The sequence below is a fragment of the Dreissena polymorpha genome, chromosome 14, assembly GCF_020536995.1.
Source record: "Dreissena polymorpha isolate Duluth1 chromosome 14, UMN_Dpol_1.0, whole genome shotgun sequence".
NCBI lineage: Eukaryota > Metazoa > Mollusca > Bivalvia > Myida > Dreissenidae > Dreissena > Dreissena polymorpha.
The window spans coordinates 29,023,653-29,042,679 of NC_068368.1; the positions used below are offsets into that span (position 1 = coordinate 29,023,653).

General features: G+C 34.4%; 1 protein-coding gene across 1 annotated transcript; it reads right to left on the reverse strand.

The window, feature by feature from the left end:
- Nucleotides 1–777: 777 nt before the first annotated feature.
- Nucleotides 778–18,432, reverse strand: LOC127857251 (rho GTPase-activating protein 18-like). The gene is given in 12 exon segments (XM_052393668.1): nt 778–3,158; nt 5,389–5,528; nt 8,014–8,079; nt 10,401–10,426; nt 10,429–10,474; nt 11,402–11,626; nt 12,920–13,002; nt 14,201–14,324; nt 14,326–14,370; nt 14,718–14,795; nt 18,211–18,302; nt 18,426–18,432. Coding segments are annotated over 12 exon segments (1,113 nt in total). The 3' UTR covers nt 778–2,977.
- Between the last annotated feature and the right edge of the window lie 595 nt (nt 18,433–19,027).

The window sequence follows — 19,027 nt, forward strand, 5'->3', positions numbered from 1 at the left end:
TGAAGCATATCATGTTTAAAGGAAGTGACGTTATATTATTAAATATGTTTATTAGTCTTTTGTGTTTATTCCATATGGTTTGAACGTCCTCAGTTTACGCTTCGAAAGTTGTTCGATGGTCTTCCGGTACTCGTCCGATCCATATAATTTTTCGAGTCCCATGATCCGGAAGTCCGCGACGCTGTGGCCATTTGTGTAAAAGTGCTCGGCAACCGGGTCATTGTGTCGAGTCCCTATCCGGGACAGGTTAAGGAGATGTCGCTGGTACAGGGTATCTCCCGTTTCCCCTACGTATATAAAGGTCTTACATCGTTCGCAGTGTACAGCGTAGACTACATTGGTGGATTTGCAGGTGACCTCGTTCCGCACTTTGTAACTTTTGCCGGTGGTATCGCTGAACTTTTCGGCCTCCATCATGTACGGACAGATTGCGCACCTCTGCGCCCACAAGGTCCGCTCCTGTTTGGAACCCGCAAAAACATTCGGTTGTGTTTTTTATGAACTAATATTGCAGGTTCCAGTCTATCCGAAATGCTGCTAACGGGGGTTCAGGAAATACGTTTTTCATTCGATCGAAGTGTGGAGTGTGGGCAGGTGTTTCCGGAGGATATGGCCGACATTTGGTAGCGCTCTGGAGAAAGTGATAACGAGCGGAAACCTGGAAGTACTTTTTGAAGACACATTTTTACATATGGGGCACGTAAAACGTGTCATTAATAATCCAAAATGTACATCAAAACTAAAGCATACAATCGTTAAATATACTTAACATTTCAGTTGCACATGATATTTATTTGAATCTCGTGTTAGAATCCTTTTTTCATACAAACGTTATTTAAAAAAAAGCAATTAAATAGAAAATCCAAAATGACAAATTACCAACATTAAGTAAAACATATTTCTTCTATGAACAAATAACAATATCAATTTTTCCAGTTAAACATTTGATTGTAAAGGTGACTATGGCATTTAAGAGGGACATACATTCAAAATATCTGTGATTTGACCAGTCATTATATTGAGATGTTCTTTAAAACGAGGCTAAAACTTGTAGAAAAAGTGAGCGCACAGCTTCTAATGAGACTTGTTTGAAATATCTAACAACAATAACAACACAAAAACAGACATTGGCAAGGGTTCAACTGACTTTGTGCAATTTGGTGTTTTATATAAAGCTTTTATCCTTATTCTTCAGCAAAATGAAGGAAAATGTGTTGAGATATATTACTGTAAAATCATATTCTTCATAGGACAATAATTTGTGTTGATTGTGAGGGTTGACTGATCCATGAATTTAACACAAACAGATCCGAACACATCCGAAAATGGCCGATGATGACATCTCCTTAATTTTCCAAAATCAGAAATAAATAAATTTGTGTCCATAATTTTGTTTTAAAATCCACACAATTTCATGACGATGAATATACGAACATTTTTCAATAGGGTTCAGAAAATCTATACGTGTTTTTCGTCCTATAAAAAAACACTGATCAACAAAAAAGGCACAACCGCAGAAGTACAAGCTGTCTGATTTATGCACACAGACATTTGTCAAAGATGTCAACCGCTTGAGAAAAAATTAAATACACTTACACATGTACGCCCTTAATAAAAGTTACGGTTTGCATGTGTTATGACTGATATCAAATATCATTCAATGGTCGTGCAATGACCAATATAACATATGCACCTGGTACTAAAGAGTCAATGGTCATGCAATGACCAATATAACATATGCACCTGGTACTAAAGTACAAATTAACACCAAACAAATGTACACTGCTAGAATAAGATCAATATTAAACAGTAATATGGTTATGTTAATTACTTGAAAAAATACAAAGCCCTCCATCAAAAACCATTTGTATCATTTATCTAAACTAAATTTCCAAGAAATAAATATTCACGTGCGTTTTCATTCCATACATTTACTTAACACATTATTATAAGCAAAAGCATGGAGTCTCAATTTTAATACAAATGTCATGTAATATACAATTGTGGTGTGCTGATTCATGTATTGAAAAAAACAAATACTGAATGGTTTTGTATAGGTCTATTTTATCATCACAAGCAAAGTTGGCACAATCCTCTAATTTTACTACATGAATTACTTTTTCCCAGTAAACTAATATTGTTTGCACTTAATATGTAATTAATAAATACTTTATTGCCTAACAAAGGCCCTGTTCAATCAGTAATATTGATAAAATGTGCTCACATTTGAACTGTAAAATCATTAATAGTATTCCCTTCTGCTTAAAAGCTCTGGAACAAGCTTACCAAAATTTAAAATGTATATACTTTTAGATCATTATAATTTAAGGGACAATGCTTTTTCTTCATTTCACAGGTTGACCGATCCACGAATTAAAAAAAAATCAGAAATCCTGCAATTAACGTGTCCACAAGAAGTCATTTTTTGAAAAATCTTAAAATGCCATGACCAAAAATATAAATTATTTCACAGTAAGCAATTCCTGACAACCTTGTCTCTGCCAGCAAAATTCCAGTCTCTGTCAAACAGTTTTTAGACGCTTTCAAAAGAGCCTGAACTTGGGATAACTAGGCTTAATTGTTGTGCCTTAAGTGTTGCAGTGTTTATTTTCACCATTTTGGGAATGGGGCCGGGAACCTTTGGATTGGGAAAATGTGCTGCGTTTTGACTAACATTGGGAAATTAGTATTGTTGTTGTTTTGCTAAAAAATGCTTCAAAATTGAGAAAACAATTGTTTTCATTAATATATTTACAAACGTTGAACAGGTTATAAGGTTATATGGATGGGAGTTGAAAAATATATTGAGAAAAACATATTGAGAGTTGTCACTGATTAGCCTGTGCCGACTGCACAGGCTTACCTGGAGCAACACTTACGCACATGCATTAAGCCCTGTTTTTCCAAAGCACTGCTAAATGACTTTCAGATGCAGTCAGACTACTTTCAGTCTCTGTCTAACAATGTTCAGACGTGATCAAACAGCTTTCAGGCGTTGTCTGTGTTTCAAGACCCACTCAGCGTTGGGGTTGATCTTGTATAGAGCCAACATGTTTGTGTTGTCAGGCAGACAGCGCTCACCGATGTTTACCCCAACCTCATAGAGATATGTGTCAACATCAGCTGCAATAAACTTCTTATCCTTACTGGAGGATTTCCTGAAATTACACAACAAACTATGGTCTTTTTTTGGTGAAATTAGAGGCCAAAATTCGGCATCATTTCTAACCCTTAATGTTCATATTTTTCTGAAATGACTAGCTAAATTTACAAATTAAAGGTTTAAACAAAAATTATAAACAAATATTCATATCTTTTTTTTATAATAAATTGCAACATTTAGTTATTTTCCTAGTTTAGCTATAACAGTTTAACATAGTAAATGCAATATTTGGAAACAAAACTATTCTTCATTTTAAGGTATTTGTAGGCACAAAAAAACAATATCAATTTCCCAGTTTTAAACGCAATAACGTTGTTTTTTTCCAATCCAAAGGTCCCCAGTAATAGCGCGTGTTTCGGAGGAAAATGTATTTGATTTAACTACAAATTCAAATTTAAACTTGGAGATAACTGTTTTTATTTTTTAAATAAAACCAAATTCACTACTACACGACAACTTTTATTGTGTTTATTTTTTTAGATTGCAATTGATTAATTCTAGGGATGTCAACGAATATCCGAATATTCGGTCCCGGACCGAATATTCGGATACTATTTTCCGAATCGAATATTCGGAAGAAAAAAATAAAAAAATCGAGTAATTTCAAAGACTTTGTATTCGTGAAATTTGCTTCAAACATTGTACAAAAAGTCGTTCCTCGTGTCATAATGTTTAGTCCGGATAATTCGTCGCTATGGTGATGACAGTATACCGGTCATAAATCCCGCTAATTGCCTAACAAAGACAGTCACTTTGTGTCAAAATTATGATAGGTTCTAATCGCATCGGCAATCAAAACACCGACCTGCACTTGAACCAATGACTCGAATTACATTTAAAATTATCAAAGATTAAATGAGTAAAGGAAAAGCCGACTTGGTGTAAAAAAACAAATAAGACCGTATGGCAATTAAAACACCGACCCGTCTTGATCTAATAACTCGAATTACATTTAACATGATAAAAGATTAAATAAGTAAAGGAAGTGCTGACTTGGTGTGAAAAACAAAAAAGATCGTATGGTTATAATCACGTTGTCCAATCAAAAAAGCTTTTAGAAAATAATTTACTCAACCTCTAACCGAGCAAGAGAATTCTGACGAACTTCAAAGATATTTGCTTATGAAAATGGAGCCAACCGCTAAACCTCTTGACTGGTGGAAACGTCACGAGAGCGAATTTCCGAAAGTCGCGTATGTTGCTAGGAGTGTTCTATATGTACCTGCAACTTCTATGCCATCTGAGCGCATATTCTCAACCACTGGATTGCTCATCAATAAACTAAGAAATAGACTCGCCAGTGATCTGGTCGACGCAATCGTGTTTTTAAATAAGAACAATGTTCATGTGCCCAGTGACGCCGATCCGAGTGACTTTTAAATGTGGCAACGGTGTTTTGTTTGCATGTGTTCGCTATGTAAATAATACGTTTAAGTTCAGTTCAAATTATTTATAGATCTAACTGTTTTGTCATGTAATTATTTTGTCGTCATGTAAATATTATGTTTCTCGTTCTATTGTTGATGTACAATATTAAAGCACGTGTTCGCTATGTAAATACTATCTTTAAGTTTAGCTTAAATTATTTATAGATCTAACTGTTTTGTTATGTAATTGTTTTGTCGTCATGTAAATATTATGTTTCTCGTTCTATTGTTGATTTACAATATTAAAAGTTTAAAAACAGTTTTCGGCATTCAATTTTAACAATTAGCGACGGCAATGCTGTGTCAATATTTAGTCACTTCCGGGGAACTTCCGGTAAAAACGAAAGTAGAATTCATGGAGTAATGGTACGGTAAACATAGCTGATTTTTTTCTAACAGATGTTGACCGAATATCCGAATATTCGTTCGGAAGGATGACCGAATATCCGAATACCAATATCGGTATTCGTTGCCATCCCTAATTAATTCTAAATATCTCAACAACTCATCTGACTGCCCATGAATCATGACACTTGGCAGCAGACATCAGTAAAGTGTTTATCCATGCCGTTATACCGTGGCGTGGCGCCATGCCATTTTTTGTAGCGCCACACTGCCCCCTTTCAAAGCAATTTAGCGCCACGCTGCCCTTTCCAAAGGCCGCCCTGCCCTTTCATGAGCATCCGCTGTTTTCCATCCTCTATTGGTACGGTATGCTGGATCACAATGTGCCCTTATTGATAACATCTTAATTGCTGAATATTTTTATAAATTATGCCCTAGTACATTTTCACTTACTTGCTGTCTGTCTTCAGTGGACTGACGGTGAATCTTGAAATGATGTCTCCCGCAGTTATGGACTGGTCAAGCTGTATGGCTGTACTGGACTTAGTCAAGGAAGGGGCCTGAACACGGATCACCCCTTCTTGGAAATCAGCCTACAGGGAGAGAAAGAGACGGACATTTTCTTAAAGCAAATTTGTACATTTAATAATATTATTTTATATAAGAATCTTTTTTGGGAAAACAGGGATTAATGCATTTGCAAGTATCAGGTATAAAACAAAACAATATTTTACAAGGGGAAAGTATAGTCCCTGATTAGCCTGTGCAGGACAGGCTTATCTGAGACAACGCTGTAAGAACATGCATTAAGCCCTGTTTTCCCAGACCAAGGCTCTAATCAGTGGTGAAGCTGCAGGTTTTTTTTGGCCCGATTTTATAGCCGAAATTCGGCTATGTTCCCAATCCCAAAAAGTATACTTTTTTCCCAAAATGTGGCAAAAAATTCCCAATTCCAAGAAAATTTTTTTTTTTTTTTTAGAAAGAAGTCTTATGTGTATTTTATCTCAATTTTAATTCAATATTTACATCAAACAAAGTATTATATGATTCTTTTCTTTTATTTTAATGATTATAAAGAGTTAAATCAAATTTAGTATTTCCCTAATCAGTGGACTTTTCGTGTGGAAAAAAGGCTAATGAATTTATTTTCCCAATTTCATGAAAATGCTGATAAAATTCCCAATTCCAAAGCCATGGGCTATCTTCCCAAAAAGTGGAAAAAAAAACCTGAGCTGCATGGCACTGGACTTGGTCAAGGTGGAAGCCTACAGAAGGATCACCATTACCTCGAGATCTGCCTACAGGGAGAGAAAGTGGCAAACATTTTAACCCTTTATTACTCATATATGCATTTTGACGTGTTTGTAGTCCCTTAAAAAATTGTCTCTAATCAAAGGACTTTCTTACAAGGTTGGGGGCTGCACACGGATCACCCCCGAACTGGAAATCAGCCTACAGGAGGAGAAAGTGGCAGTAACTTAAGGGAATTCCTTCTCAAACAAAGTGTATTTGATGCATATTGAAAGCAGTGGTATAAGTATCAGATTAAATGCACCTTAAATGTGCCTTTTATGCACATCTAATACACAAGTCTATTTTTTACTGTACTTATTCTGCATTTATGTATAAAAAGATTACAACTGCATTTAACATATACTTCTTACACAGATAAAAAGCACTGCAGCGTAAAGCACACAGATGAACCCTTCCTGGAAATCTGCCTACAGGGAGAAAATGGCAGTCCTTTTAATAAAAAACCCTTTGCCATTTAGATGCTCATTCGGACCCATTTGCCATCCCTTAGAAAAGTAAACTTAATTAAAGATCTTTCTAACTAGATTCAAGTTTTAAAGGCTTCATTTCCATATCTCAGGTGCTGATCAGCCTCTTACAAAGTTACTCGCAGGCTGCTCTGGTTTTATGCTGGTTGTATATAATAGCCCTAGTTACTGTGTTTCTAAGGATAAAAGGATTAAGGGAATCTGTATCATTCAAAGCTGAACAAAGATAATCATGTATCATTCAAAGCTGAACAAAGATCATTTTACATATCAATGCATTTTCTTATTTTTTTTATGACAAGTTTGTGGTCGCCTTCATTTTTTATTTCTGATTTTGGAAAAAAACAACTACAACAACAAGATAGTAATGTGGATCGATCCACCAAAATCAAGGATCGATCCACCAAAATCAAAGATATAGAGGATATTTGTTCATGCCAGTGTAAGAGCGTTTGTTATTTCACGAGTGATCATAGAAAATATTATTTTTCTATGATCACGAGTGAAATAACAAACGATCTTACATTGACATGAACAAATTTTCTGTTTCTTTTATGCCCCTTTTTCAAGAAAATAATTGACAGCTGTTTCCCTTTGGCTGAAAAGTTACCCTTTCTCAGAGTTTCTCCCGTGGCGTGCCTCAATACATTGATATGACGTCATATTGTTGACGAAATGACGTCATTTTGTTGACAAATTACGTCATTATTCCAGGGAAATTCTTCAGTTAAATTCTTTTACAATGTAAATAAACGGTAAAAAAAGGCATAAAACTAAAAGAAAACGTGTTGGATTCGGAGGAATATCAATTTTGTTTTACTCGTGATCATAGAAAAATATAAACAAGGACATAAACAAGGGAAGTACATCTTGATATGATAATCTAAAAATAGAAAAAGGAATTCCGAAAATTTGTTCTTTTCATCGGTGAAAAGAATGATTGTGTTATTTTCACTGCTGTTATTTTACTGCAGAAATGTCATATTTGATCATTAGGTATAAAAGAAACTGTTCGTTCCAGGAAAAGTAATGATTTTAACCCTTTACCACTTAGATACATATCTTGACGCATTTGTAGTCGCTTAAAGAGTCAATTTAATTAAAGACCTTTCTTATTATATTCAAATTTTAAAGACTTCATTTCCAAACCTTAGTTACTGATGAGCAGCAAATGTCATAAAACCTGAACAGACTGCGAGTTACTCGCAGGCTGTTCTGGTTTTATGCTGTTTGAAAAAGCCATTTTCACTTTGCTTCTTATGGAGGAAAGGGTAAAAGTAAGTCTTAGTAAAATTACCTCATGTTTTAATGCTGGCTTTTTATACACATCAGTTTTGTCCTTCTTTGCAAGGAACTTCATTTTCTGAAAAAAATCCAAACCATCACAAAATGGATTTAAAAATATGAGCCTAGCTCTGGGAAAATGGGTTTTAAGGGGCCTTTTCACAGATTTTGGCATATTTTGAAGTTTGTTATTAAATGCTTTATATTGATAAATGTAAACATTGGATCTTAAAAGCTCCAGTAAAAAATCAAAAATAAAACAAGCAAATTCGTTGAATTGATATCCCCCGCCTATATACTTCTGGACACAAAAGTGTTATATTTGACACTAATAATAGCATTTTTTTGAAGATACAAAGGGCTATAACTCTGTTATTATCAGATGGTGTACAGTGCCATTTGGCCTGCATCATCCTATTATCCATATATATACTCATACCAAGTTTCAATGAAATCCGCAAAAGCACATAACTTATGGCTCCGGACACAAAAGTGCCTATAGTAAAAAGCATTTTTTCAAGATACAAAGGGCCATAACTCTGTTTTTAACAGATGGTGTACAATGCCATTTGGCATGCATCATCCTCTTATGCATATATTTACTCATACCAAGTTTCAAGAAATCCGCCAAAGCACTTCCAAGACATGGCTCCGGACACAAAAGTGCCTATAGTAAAAAGCATTTTTTCAAGATACAAAAGGGCCATAACTCTGTTTTTAACAGATGGTGTACAATGCCATTTGGCGTGCATCATCCTCTTATGCATATATATACTCATACCAAGTTTCAATGAAATCCGCCAAAGCACTTTCAAGATATGGCTCCGGACACAAAAGTGCCGGACGGACGGAAGGACAGCCGGACGGACAGACAACGCCAAAACAATATCCTTCCGCCTCTGGCGGGGGATAATAAAAAAAGGAAAAAAAAGTAGCCGGTACCAGGGCTCGAACCAGTGACCACCGGAGTCCTGGAGTTAGTCTTAAGTAAAAACGCATTAGCCCTCTCGACTATTCCGCCGGGTCTACACAGTTTAAGTATTTTATACCTTATATAAGCAATCTTCGTAGTTTCGTAAATTTAAATGACAACAACAGAACTCTCCAAATAATTCAATCGTTTCGCGTTGCAACGCTTTATAATCTTTAGGTTTTCAAATCGTCAAAAGATGCATATAATGGCTATATTAGACCAAGGTAAATGTTCAGTATTACTGTTTCCTCACAAATATCATAACTAAAACGAAAATTTGCGAATCTGAAACAACTTTTTTTAATTTTGTCAATTTACCAAACAGTGAAAAGATCCCTTTAATGCATGGTACATCAAGTGTCATCTCTGATAAGCCTGTGAAGTGTGCTAATCAGGGATGACACTTTCCATGTTTTCGAATTTTCTGTTTAAATGAAGTATATTCTGAACAAAAATCCAGTCTAGGCAGAGAGTGCGTGTGCATCAAGTGTCATCCCGCATTAGCCTGTGCAGTGTTCAAAGGCTAATCAAGGGTGACACTTTCCACTTTTTGGATTTTTTTGTTTAAATGAAGTGTATTCTGAACAAGAGATGTGTTTTTCAGAAACACAATGCCCACTTTTGCGCCGCTTTGAAATAAAATTTCAATATATTATTTGGCAGGTTTAGAAATTATCTCCCTTTTAAAGCTTGTTACTTCTCTGCGATTGTATTTTTTGACTTTTGACCTTGAAGGATGACCTTGACCTTGACCTTTCACTACTCAAAATGTGCAGCTTCATGAAATACACTTGTATGCCAAATTTCAAGTTGCTATCTTCAATATTCAAAAAGTTTTGGCCAAACTTTAACGCTGGTTAAAGTTTTGGGATACACACATACAATGACAGACAGACAGACAGGCCAAAAACAATATGCTACAGATCTTTCTATCAGGGGGCATAACAAAAATCCAGTCTTGACAGAAAGTGTCATCCCTGCATTAAGAACTGTTTTCCCAGAGCATATATACCGCTCATATATACCATTTTGAATGTAATAATAAAAAGACAAATATATTTTATCATGGTCTGTTTGTATAATGCAATACATTCTCTTATAAACAGCCCCATTTTTAAAACATAACCGAAACTGTGCAACATGCACTAGGGGGAATTTATTAGGAAATATATGGTATATAATTTCAACGGCAAATATTGAGGTGAAGTGGTGAAGTGGATATGGTGTCCGCCTAGCAATCTGGAGGTCATGGGTTCCATCCCCACTCTGGGACCGTTCTTTAGATCTCCCCCATAGACACCAAGTACTGATTCTTGTCCCAGGAAACGGACTCGAGAGCGTTTCAAATAAGCCTTAGGCTTTCCATGCAATCAAGCTAAAATAAATAGTTTAAACTAAACTAATTGCAAAAATAATGGGACACTCACCGACTTCTCTCTATTTTTCTTACTTGCTCCTGCTCGTATTGTCTACGGACAAGACCTAACAGATAAGTGGGAATCTGAAAAACAAAAATTCATTTTATTAAGTGTAGAACAAAACAGAATGTTATAAAGTATGTGTAATACACAAATAATGTTATGAAGTGTAACAGATTAAGACCCAAATATATATATTTTTTAAACATCTATATAATATAGATATCATTTAAACTTAAATTCTATTGATTGTGCATTTTGCATTATTTCCAATTAATTTTCATTCCATTCATTTCTACATTGACTATTCATTTAAAAGAAATATACCTCAATGTCAATATATATGCTGATAAACATTTGATACAATGAAAATTATTACACACTTTTATACCTGTTGCTTTTTTAAAAATTATTTAAGGAATACTGCTTTATAATGAAAGGTCAGTAATATCTCACTATCCACGAGATGTGTTTGTATCTAATCACCATCGACACGATATTCAAAGCGTTTAATGCATGTGCCTAAAGCATCCTCCCAGATAAGCCTGTTAAGATTAAACCAGATACAAAATGCTCGTATTTATTTTGTGTGTCACAATATATTTCATATGAATTTTCCGCCACGATATCTGAACATTTACGAGCGAACGCAGGATTGGCTTCCAGCAGCTAATGAGAACTATCTAGTGCTTTCAAAGCTGCCTGAAGCCAATCTGGCGTTTGCTCGTAAATGTTTGGATATCAAGGCGGAAAACTCTCATGATATATATTGGGACACAAAAAATAAAAACCAGCATGTTGTATCTCGTTAAATCTATATTAACATACCACATCTAGAGTTGACATTTTTGCTTTTGCTATAAGTAACAATGGTTGATTATGGGTTAATTTTACAAAACATTTTACGAAACATTCGTTGATTTTTAGTATTTATGTGGCTTTAAATTGTATTTAAGATGGAATAAATTGTGAACAGTTTTGCTACAAATGCTAAAAAAGAATATACTCACAGTCCATAAGATATGCTTGTATCGAGTTATCATCTGTACAATATTAGAAGTCCCCCGTGCCATCTTGATTTCGAGGTCCAACGCGTCCTTGTTCTTGCCGATGTTTGCGTTCCCTATTTTAGGGGCCAGAAAGAGATTAGGGGCCATGATCATGGCCACGTTGTTGAGGCTCATCTTGTTGGTGTTGCTGTGGCTGATGATCTCTAGCAACAAGTCCAGAAGTGCCTGAAACAGAAACACTTATGGTAAAAAGACTCCCATCTGTAAACAATGTTCAAAACACTTAATGCTTTCACGTATTTGTTATCAGAAACATTGATAACAACACACTATAATGTGAAGTTGAAATAAAATATCTACCTTGAAATTGATAGTATTTTTTAAGAAGGCATCAGGGCTCGAAATTAACACTCGCACACTCGCAAAATGCGAGTAAAAAATACCGAATGCGAGTCAAGTTTTAAGCCACTAGTATTTTTTTGCAAGTAAATAGTGAAAAGAAATGAGTAGGTATAATGCTGCTCGACACATGATCACTAAATCTTAGGTCAATTTATAGAACGCCCAAGAACCCTTATGCGTAAGCGCGCACCTTGTATGTTGACTGGTATATACAGACACGCGGATGGTATTGGTACAAAGGCAGTGAAACAGTCGACTATTCACACATGTTCATTGAAGCGAAAAATAACTTGTCACTTTATTCCCACAGACGGAAATAACACAAAATATACATAATACAAAAGATAAAGCAAAGTTAACCGTTTAGTTAGAAAAAAACAGATTTTAAATCCTTCTATGAAAGCAGTGAATTAGTGGAAAAAATAACTTAAAATAAGACTAAAACTTGTTATAGATGAAGATGGTCAATCAACCTAATGTGGGCCCTTGTGGTACAAGGAACTGATATCTTTGTATGGTTGCAGAAATAAAATGTGTATACCGGTACATGTTAAGTACTTTTATTTTGTTTAAATAGAACTAAACTAAAACCAAGGGTTTTTTATGTTTCCATCAAAATTTGCGAGAATGTTTTTGATTTTGCGAGTTGGTATTAAAGCTGCTCGCAATTTTTTGCAAGTAGAAAAAAAAGTTAAATTCGAGCCCTGGGCATTATTTACAGTTTAGTATGTTGTATTAATTTTGACAAATTGTCGGTAAAGTAGAAATTTTCATATATGTTTGCGTCAGAAAAATTCATTTTAATTCAAAACTCAATACTGAATTTGATTTTTTTATCAAATCTGTCTATGTGTGCATGAAACAGTTTAAAAATATAGTCAAAATGATCAAATATACTATCACTTTCAATGACGGTCATAGATACAAAATGATCACATATACCATCACTTTTAATGAAGGTCATAGATAAATGCCTATAATATTTAAAGTATGTACAGAATATTACAAGGAAACAGTCAAAAAATGAAAGGAACAGTTTAATTTGAGAGAATCACCAAAATGCAGTCAACTCAAACGGAGGTGACTAATACCAAATTCAGATAACACTGAACTTACTCCTAAAGTGTCCCGATGAACGCTGGGCAGTAGTAACACGAGCAGATTCAACGCATGCAGCTGCTGCTTCTTGTCAGGAAGTTCTGAAGTAAAATAATATAAATATAACAAGAGTTTCACGGTTGGAGACATATGCCCACCCCAAAACAGGGCTTTGAACTAGTGACCCCAATTTTAATAGGGGTCACATAACGTCCAACGCTGATGCGCATGGGAAGTATCAACCCAATCAGCTCATCAGTTCACAAGTTATTAATCAGACACAATTTTCATTTTTAGCGTGATAGTGACCTTGACATTTGACCATGTGACCCCAATTTTAATAGGGGTCATCTACTGGCAAAGGCCAATGCAGATTGATCAATCCAGTCGCAAGTTATTTATCAGACACAATTTTCACTCTTAATAAGAAAGTGACCTTGACAGTTGACCTAGTGACCTCAATTTTAATAGAGGTCTTCTACTGGCAAAGGCCAATGCACATGGAAAGTATTAAGCCCATTGGTCAATCGGTTCACAAGTTATTTATCTGAAACAATATAATATCTAGGTGTTGCAATATTTGTTTACATTTGAACCACTTTCTGAGAACACAGGGTTTAACCCATTTATGCCTATTATGCCTAATATTTCTATATTTAGAATATTTCTTACAGAATTTTTTTTAAGCAAACAGCGCAGACCCTGATAAGACGCGGCATGATGTGGCGTTTCATCTTGGTCTACGCTGTTTGTCAAGGCCTTTTTTCGAGACGCTAGGCATAAATGGTTTAATGCACGTGCATACAAAGTCGTGTCATTCCACAAAGGCTTATCAGGGATGACACTTTTATGGTATTTTTGTTTAAAGAAAGTCTATTCTTAGCAAAAATCCACTTTAACCGGAATATGTGGTCCCTGAATAGCCTGCGCAGACTGCACACACTTATCTAGGATGACACTTAATGCAAAAGCATTCAGCCCTATTTGCCAAGAACGAAACTCATTTGCATTGGATACGATCTGTCATTTAATGACTGATTCCATTCAGGCCATGTTATTTGTCTGAAATATATTTTTATGTTATAGAGTTCAGCGGTTATTTCAAGATGTCATATACAACTTTTGACAGTATATATAGTGCCCCGGTGAACACTCTTTAAGTTGAATTTTCTAAGGTCATGTGCGAGTACACAAATATATATTGATATCCATTACCAGTATTGTGCTTTGCTGTTTTCATAAAACAATTTTAATTCACACCAAAAATGGTAACACACTACTAAAGTACTAGCTTCTCACCTTCAACTTGAGCAAATGCGTCGATATACTCGTCTGTTAATAGCGGTACAGGCAGATCCCTAAGGAACTGTTTCATAAGGGCTGCCACATCATTAGGGGTCAGGTCAGGCCCCCAGACAAACGACAAACGTTCCCTGGTAAAACTTCTCCTCCATTTCCTGTCTCAAGGTCTGAAAACACAGCCCAATAATTGCCCTTTAAATTTAGTTTTCCTCACATTTTTGGTAAATTGACAAAATTAAAAAAAGTTTCAGATTCGCAAATTTTTGTTGTAGTTATGTAGTTGTGAGTAAAGTGTCGTCCCAGATTATCAGGGACGACACTTTTTGCCTAAACTGGATTTTTGTTAAGAAGAGACTTTCTGTAAATGAAAAATACAAAAAAAGTGTAAAGTGTCGTCCCTGATTAGCCTGTGCGGTCTGCACAGGCTAATCTGGGACGACACTTTACACACAGGCATTAAACCCCCATTTTACAGAGTACGGCCCAAATGATTACACACAGTTATTCCACCTACTTTTATTCTCGTGGAGGAGCCCGGTATTCTCAGTATTCCCTCTGTGTCCAGACAGTTCTTGGATAAATAATGCAGGATCTGAAAGTATACACAGGGATTTCAATAGATTTTGTTTGATTTGCATTCACTTTTGAGAAAATGTCAATTCCTAATCATTTGCAATATAATATACTATCGGCTAAAACACGGTATTGGTGCTCATAGTAGTCTCACTCACCTAAAAAATTGAAATTGTAGATACAGCATTTCCTTGGTGTTATTTTTAAAGCTCAAGGTATCCCCTACTCAAATCAAGTTGAATTTTATTTGATCATGCATGCATTATTTTTTTATCTAACATTTTCATCCTATGGTATATAACAAGTTACAGACACTACACTAGTCATATAATATGCAAGAAAAACATAACTTCAAAACGTCAGATATTTTCACTTTAACATCAACTACAGGTTATAAACTGTTGAAATAAAGCAAAAAACCAAAGGTGATTACTATCTTAACAAAAAAAATCAAAGCATTAATTAATCAGGTATCAGACCAAAAGAGAACCAAGCAAGAAACTTTTCTATAACTTTCATTATAGACCCACAAGATAGCTAATTAGGCATTTGTCTGAAACCAGGAAGTATATTCAAACAAAATAAATCGAAACAATTGGTTTGAAAAAGCATAAGTTTTCATAAAAGGTAGAATTGCATGCTCATAAGTTTGGTTACAGACACTACCAAAATATATGATTCCAAAAACAGTTGCAGAATGGCATAAAGCATTAAAAAATGCACTATAAAAGCAAGTTTACATAAAAACAGTGACTTGAACATTATATCAAATGATTTTTGATCTGTTAGAATTTTTGTTAAAACACATTTTTTGTGTACATGATCTGAGTTGGTTACAGACACTACACATGGGGTAACAATAGCTGTCCAGGAGACGTGTAGCTTGACAATTCTCAGTGCTGGGCACATACAAGTCAAAGAAGACTAATCTGACATTATGAGTTTGGCATCTCGTATGAATTGGCACACCTGTATAGAGTTTCAAATTAATATAATCTAGAATTTCATTATGCAGCAATAAGCATTACCAAATAATGTGCGGAAAACTTACCAAACATTTCAGTGTAAAAAAAAATGTAATTTTGCAAGCAGCAAATCAGTGATGTATTTATAACCCTTTGTTACTCTAGCTATCAAGATAATCACAGAGAAGTTTAAGCTTTAAGTAATGTTTGCACTGAATTTGAATTTGCGAAGTCCACTTTCAATAATATCTTTGGATCTTGTGCGCTATAAACAAGATGACATCTATTGATTCCTGTAAACAGTCATCTCTTCCAGGCCAAATTTGCTTAACTCTCAAAATAAATGTATTTCAATCTGATTTCTGTTCCAAAGCAAACACTAAAATGTCCTTTGATTCCATTCTTTTGCTCTAGCCTAGCAGCTACGAAGGCATCATAGTTGTATTTTAGCTTCTCATATTTTCGTTTGTTCTCCCAATGCTTAACCTTCATGCAGCCAAACCTAGTCTTATTTTTTATTTTATGCTTTCCGGTGGTTTATAGAGAAATATCAGTGAATTAAAACTGATCATTTCACTGTTTCAAACAGTGAAAATTATCAGTGAAAATTATCGATAGTTTTCAATGTTTCCTGTGAAATGACGTCATTGTTTTACGAAATGATGTCATTATCGCAGTTTTCTTTAGTTAAACTCTTTAAAAATGTATATAAACTGTAAAAAAAAGCATAAAATAAAAAGAAAATTTGTTGGATTCGGTGGAATATCTATTTTAATTCACTCGTGATCATAGAAAAAAAAATTTTTATTTGATCACTCGTGAATTAAAATCGATAATCCACCGAATCCAACAAATATCCTCTATATATTTTCTTTTTTGCTTGATTTACCTTTGCTTCCTGAAACAAGAACGGAAACAAAATTCATTTTCCTTTCTTCAAAGTTTCTGCTACTAATTAAAGTATAAGAATGTAAATTTATATACATGTAGTGTAAAGCATACAGTGCGCATGTCTTCATTGATCCATTCATAAGCAAAGGAAATGATTAAATGCAGCCATTTGGATCAAAGTAAAAAACAGAAGTTACTTCAGACATGGTTAAAACTCATCACTTTAGCTTTAAAAATGATTTCATATGCTCTTTGATAGCATGAACAATAATAAGTTAAATGTGTAGGCATTGTAGAGTCTGTAACCATATGACCATCAAAACAAACTGTTTGATATTGTGTCTGATCTCAGTAAATTCTCAAATGGTTTTGTTTGGATTTACTGTTCCCATGATATTTAATGCAAAAAACTATGTTTCCAATTGCATATTCTAGGAGATAATTGAAAAAAATGCCAGTTTATGGAAAGCTACACTATGAAGACAATTTATTTACATTATTATGATAAATATTTCAAATTTCAGACAGAAAATGTCTAAATAATGCACCTTAGACATCAGCAATGTAATACAAAATACAATTTTGTTTCATTTTACTCACATATAACAAAAAAGGTTTAAGGCTTACAGAAGGAAGTTAGTGGTTACAGACACTACGAATTTTAGCGTAGCATAATCAAAATGGTAGATACATACCTGAGTCATTACAAAAGGTTTGCTCTTGTCTTCTCTCCATATTAAAGGGTTGTATCATCGTAAAGAACACAGACATATTTAGATAAATCATTTTAGAAAAAGAAAATCAGGTTATATTGTTCCTAAATAAATTGTTCATAAAATAATTCCACAAGAATGCTTACAATATTTCATCCCAAGAGGTCTTGCTTTACCTTTTTTTGCACATTAATCTATTGCACAATGTATGATGTAACATTCCAACATAAAAGATGGAAGTTTCTCATGAGTAAAACAAAATATTTATGAGAAATAGAACAGGGATTTTTTTCCTTCATTTTTTACATATTTTTGTAGTGTCTGTAACTTTTTTTTATTGAGTTGCTGTTTTTTAATGGTACAATACAGCACCACCAATTTTGGCCAACTTGGACATCACATGGATACACATGAGCCAATGTAGGATTTATACTTTTCCATAATGAAACAACAAAATTATTGCCATATAAACTTATAAAGGTTACAGACACTACAAAATTTAGAACTGGAAAGTTTGACAAAGAACAAGCTCTCATTCGAATATCTTTGCTAGAAATGTGATTTAAATGGTTTAACTACTTATTATAGTATACAGTCGAGTTCTAGATGTCAATAAAAGTTATAATTAATGTCATTTTGTACACAATGTTAGCATATAACAACAGATTAGTGTTTGAATTTCAGTGTTGAAACAAAACTTCTACTGACGGTACTTTGCTTATAAAATCCATAATATTTTACCGAATTCAAGAAGCTACACTCCATTTATTGTTGCACACACGACTACATCACACTTTATTCTGTAAAGTGCACAGGCTACATGCCACTTACTGTTAAACATACCCATAGGCTACACCCCACTTACTTCTTGATACACAATAGGCACCCTAGTATCGGGTGCCAGTTTCTGGTCATGTTCCAACAGTGTTTGCAGAGGTACACCAAATATGCCGTGCTCTGAAAGGAAACATAAAACATATACTGGTTGTCTCTCTCAAGTTAACAAATTGAGCCTTGTCTTGGGAAAACTGGGCTTAATGCATGTTCATAAGTTGTTGTCCCAGATTAGCCTGATGGCACTTTCCATTTTAATGGAATGTTTTGTTAAAAGAAAGTCTATACTAAACAAAAATCCAGTTAATGCTGAAAGTGTGGTCCCTGTGGGAGGACACTTTATGCATTTCGCCCAGCGTTCTCAGATCAAAGTTCTGGAAGGAAACATTGAACTTAATGCCTTTAGTTGACAAAATACTAGTAATGCTGTTTAAAAAGCAGCTTTTAAAAATGCAAAGATTAGTTTTACAAGACCAGCATAACAGTTAAGTCAAAATTATTAACACAATTTACTTTTAATTAAGTCAGCAAGATTTTGATTTCGGGCAATTTCTGCTAAGATTAGCGCGATAAACCTTGAAATTGGGAAAAATAGCGCGATAAACCATGAAATTGGGAAACATTATAAATATGATTATAAGAACAGAATAAAAATTGCTAAGTTCATGTTTGACAGCATTTTTATATTATAAAGTGTTGCTTTCATGTCTTCTTACAACGTTTAGTTAATATCCTTCCACATGCATATTAAACTTGCAATAATCTATAGATTCTTCAATATACATGTTACGTCATGTACCATTATGATTTAATCATAATCTCTTTAAGAGTATGAATTTAATTCAGGA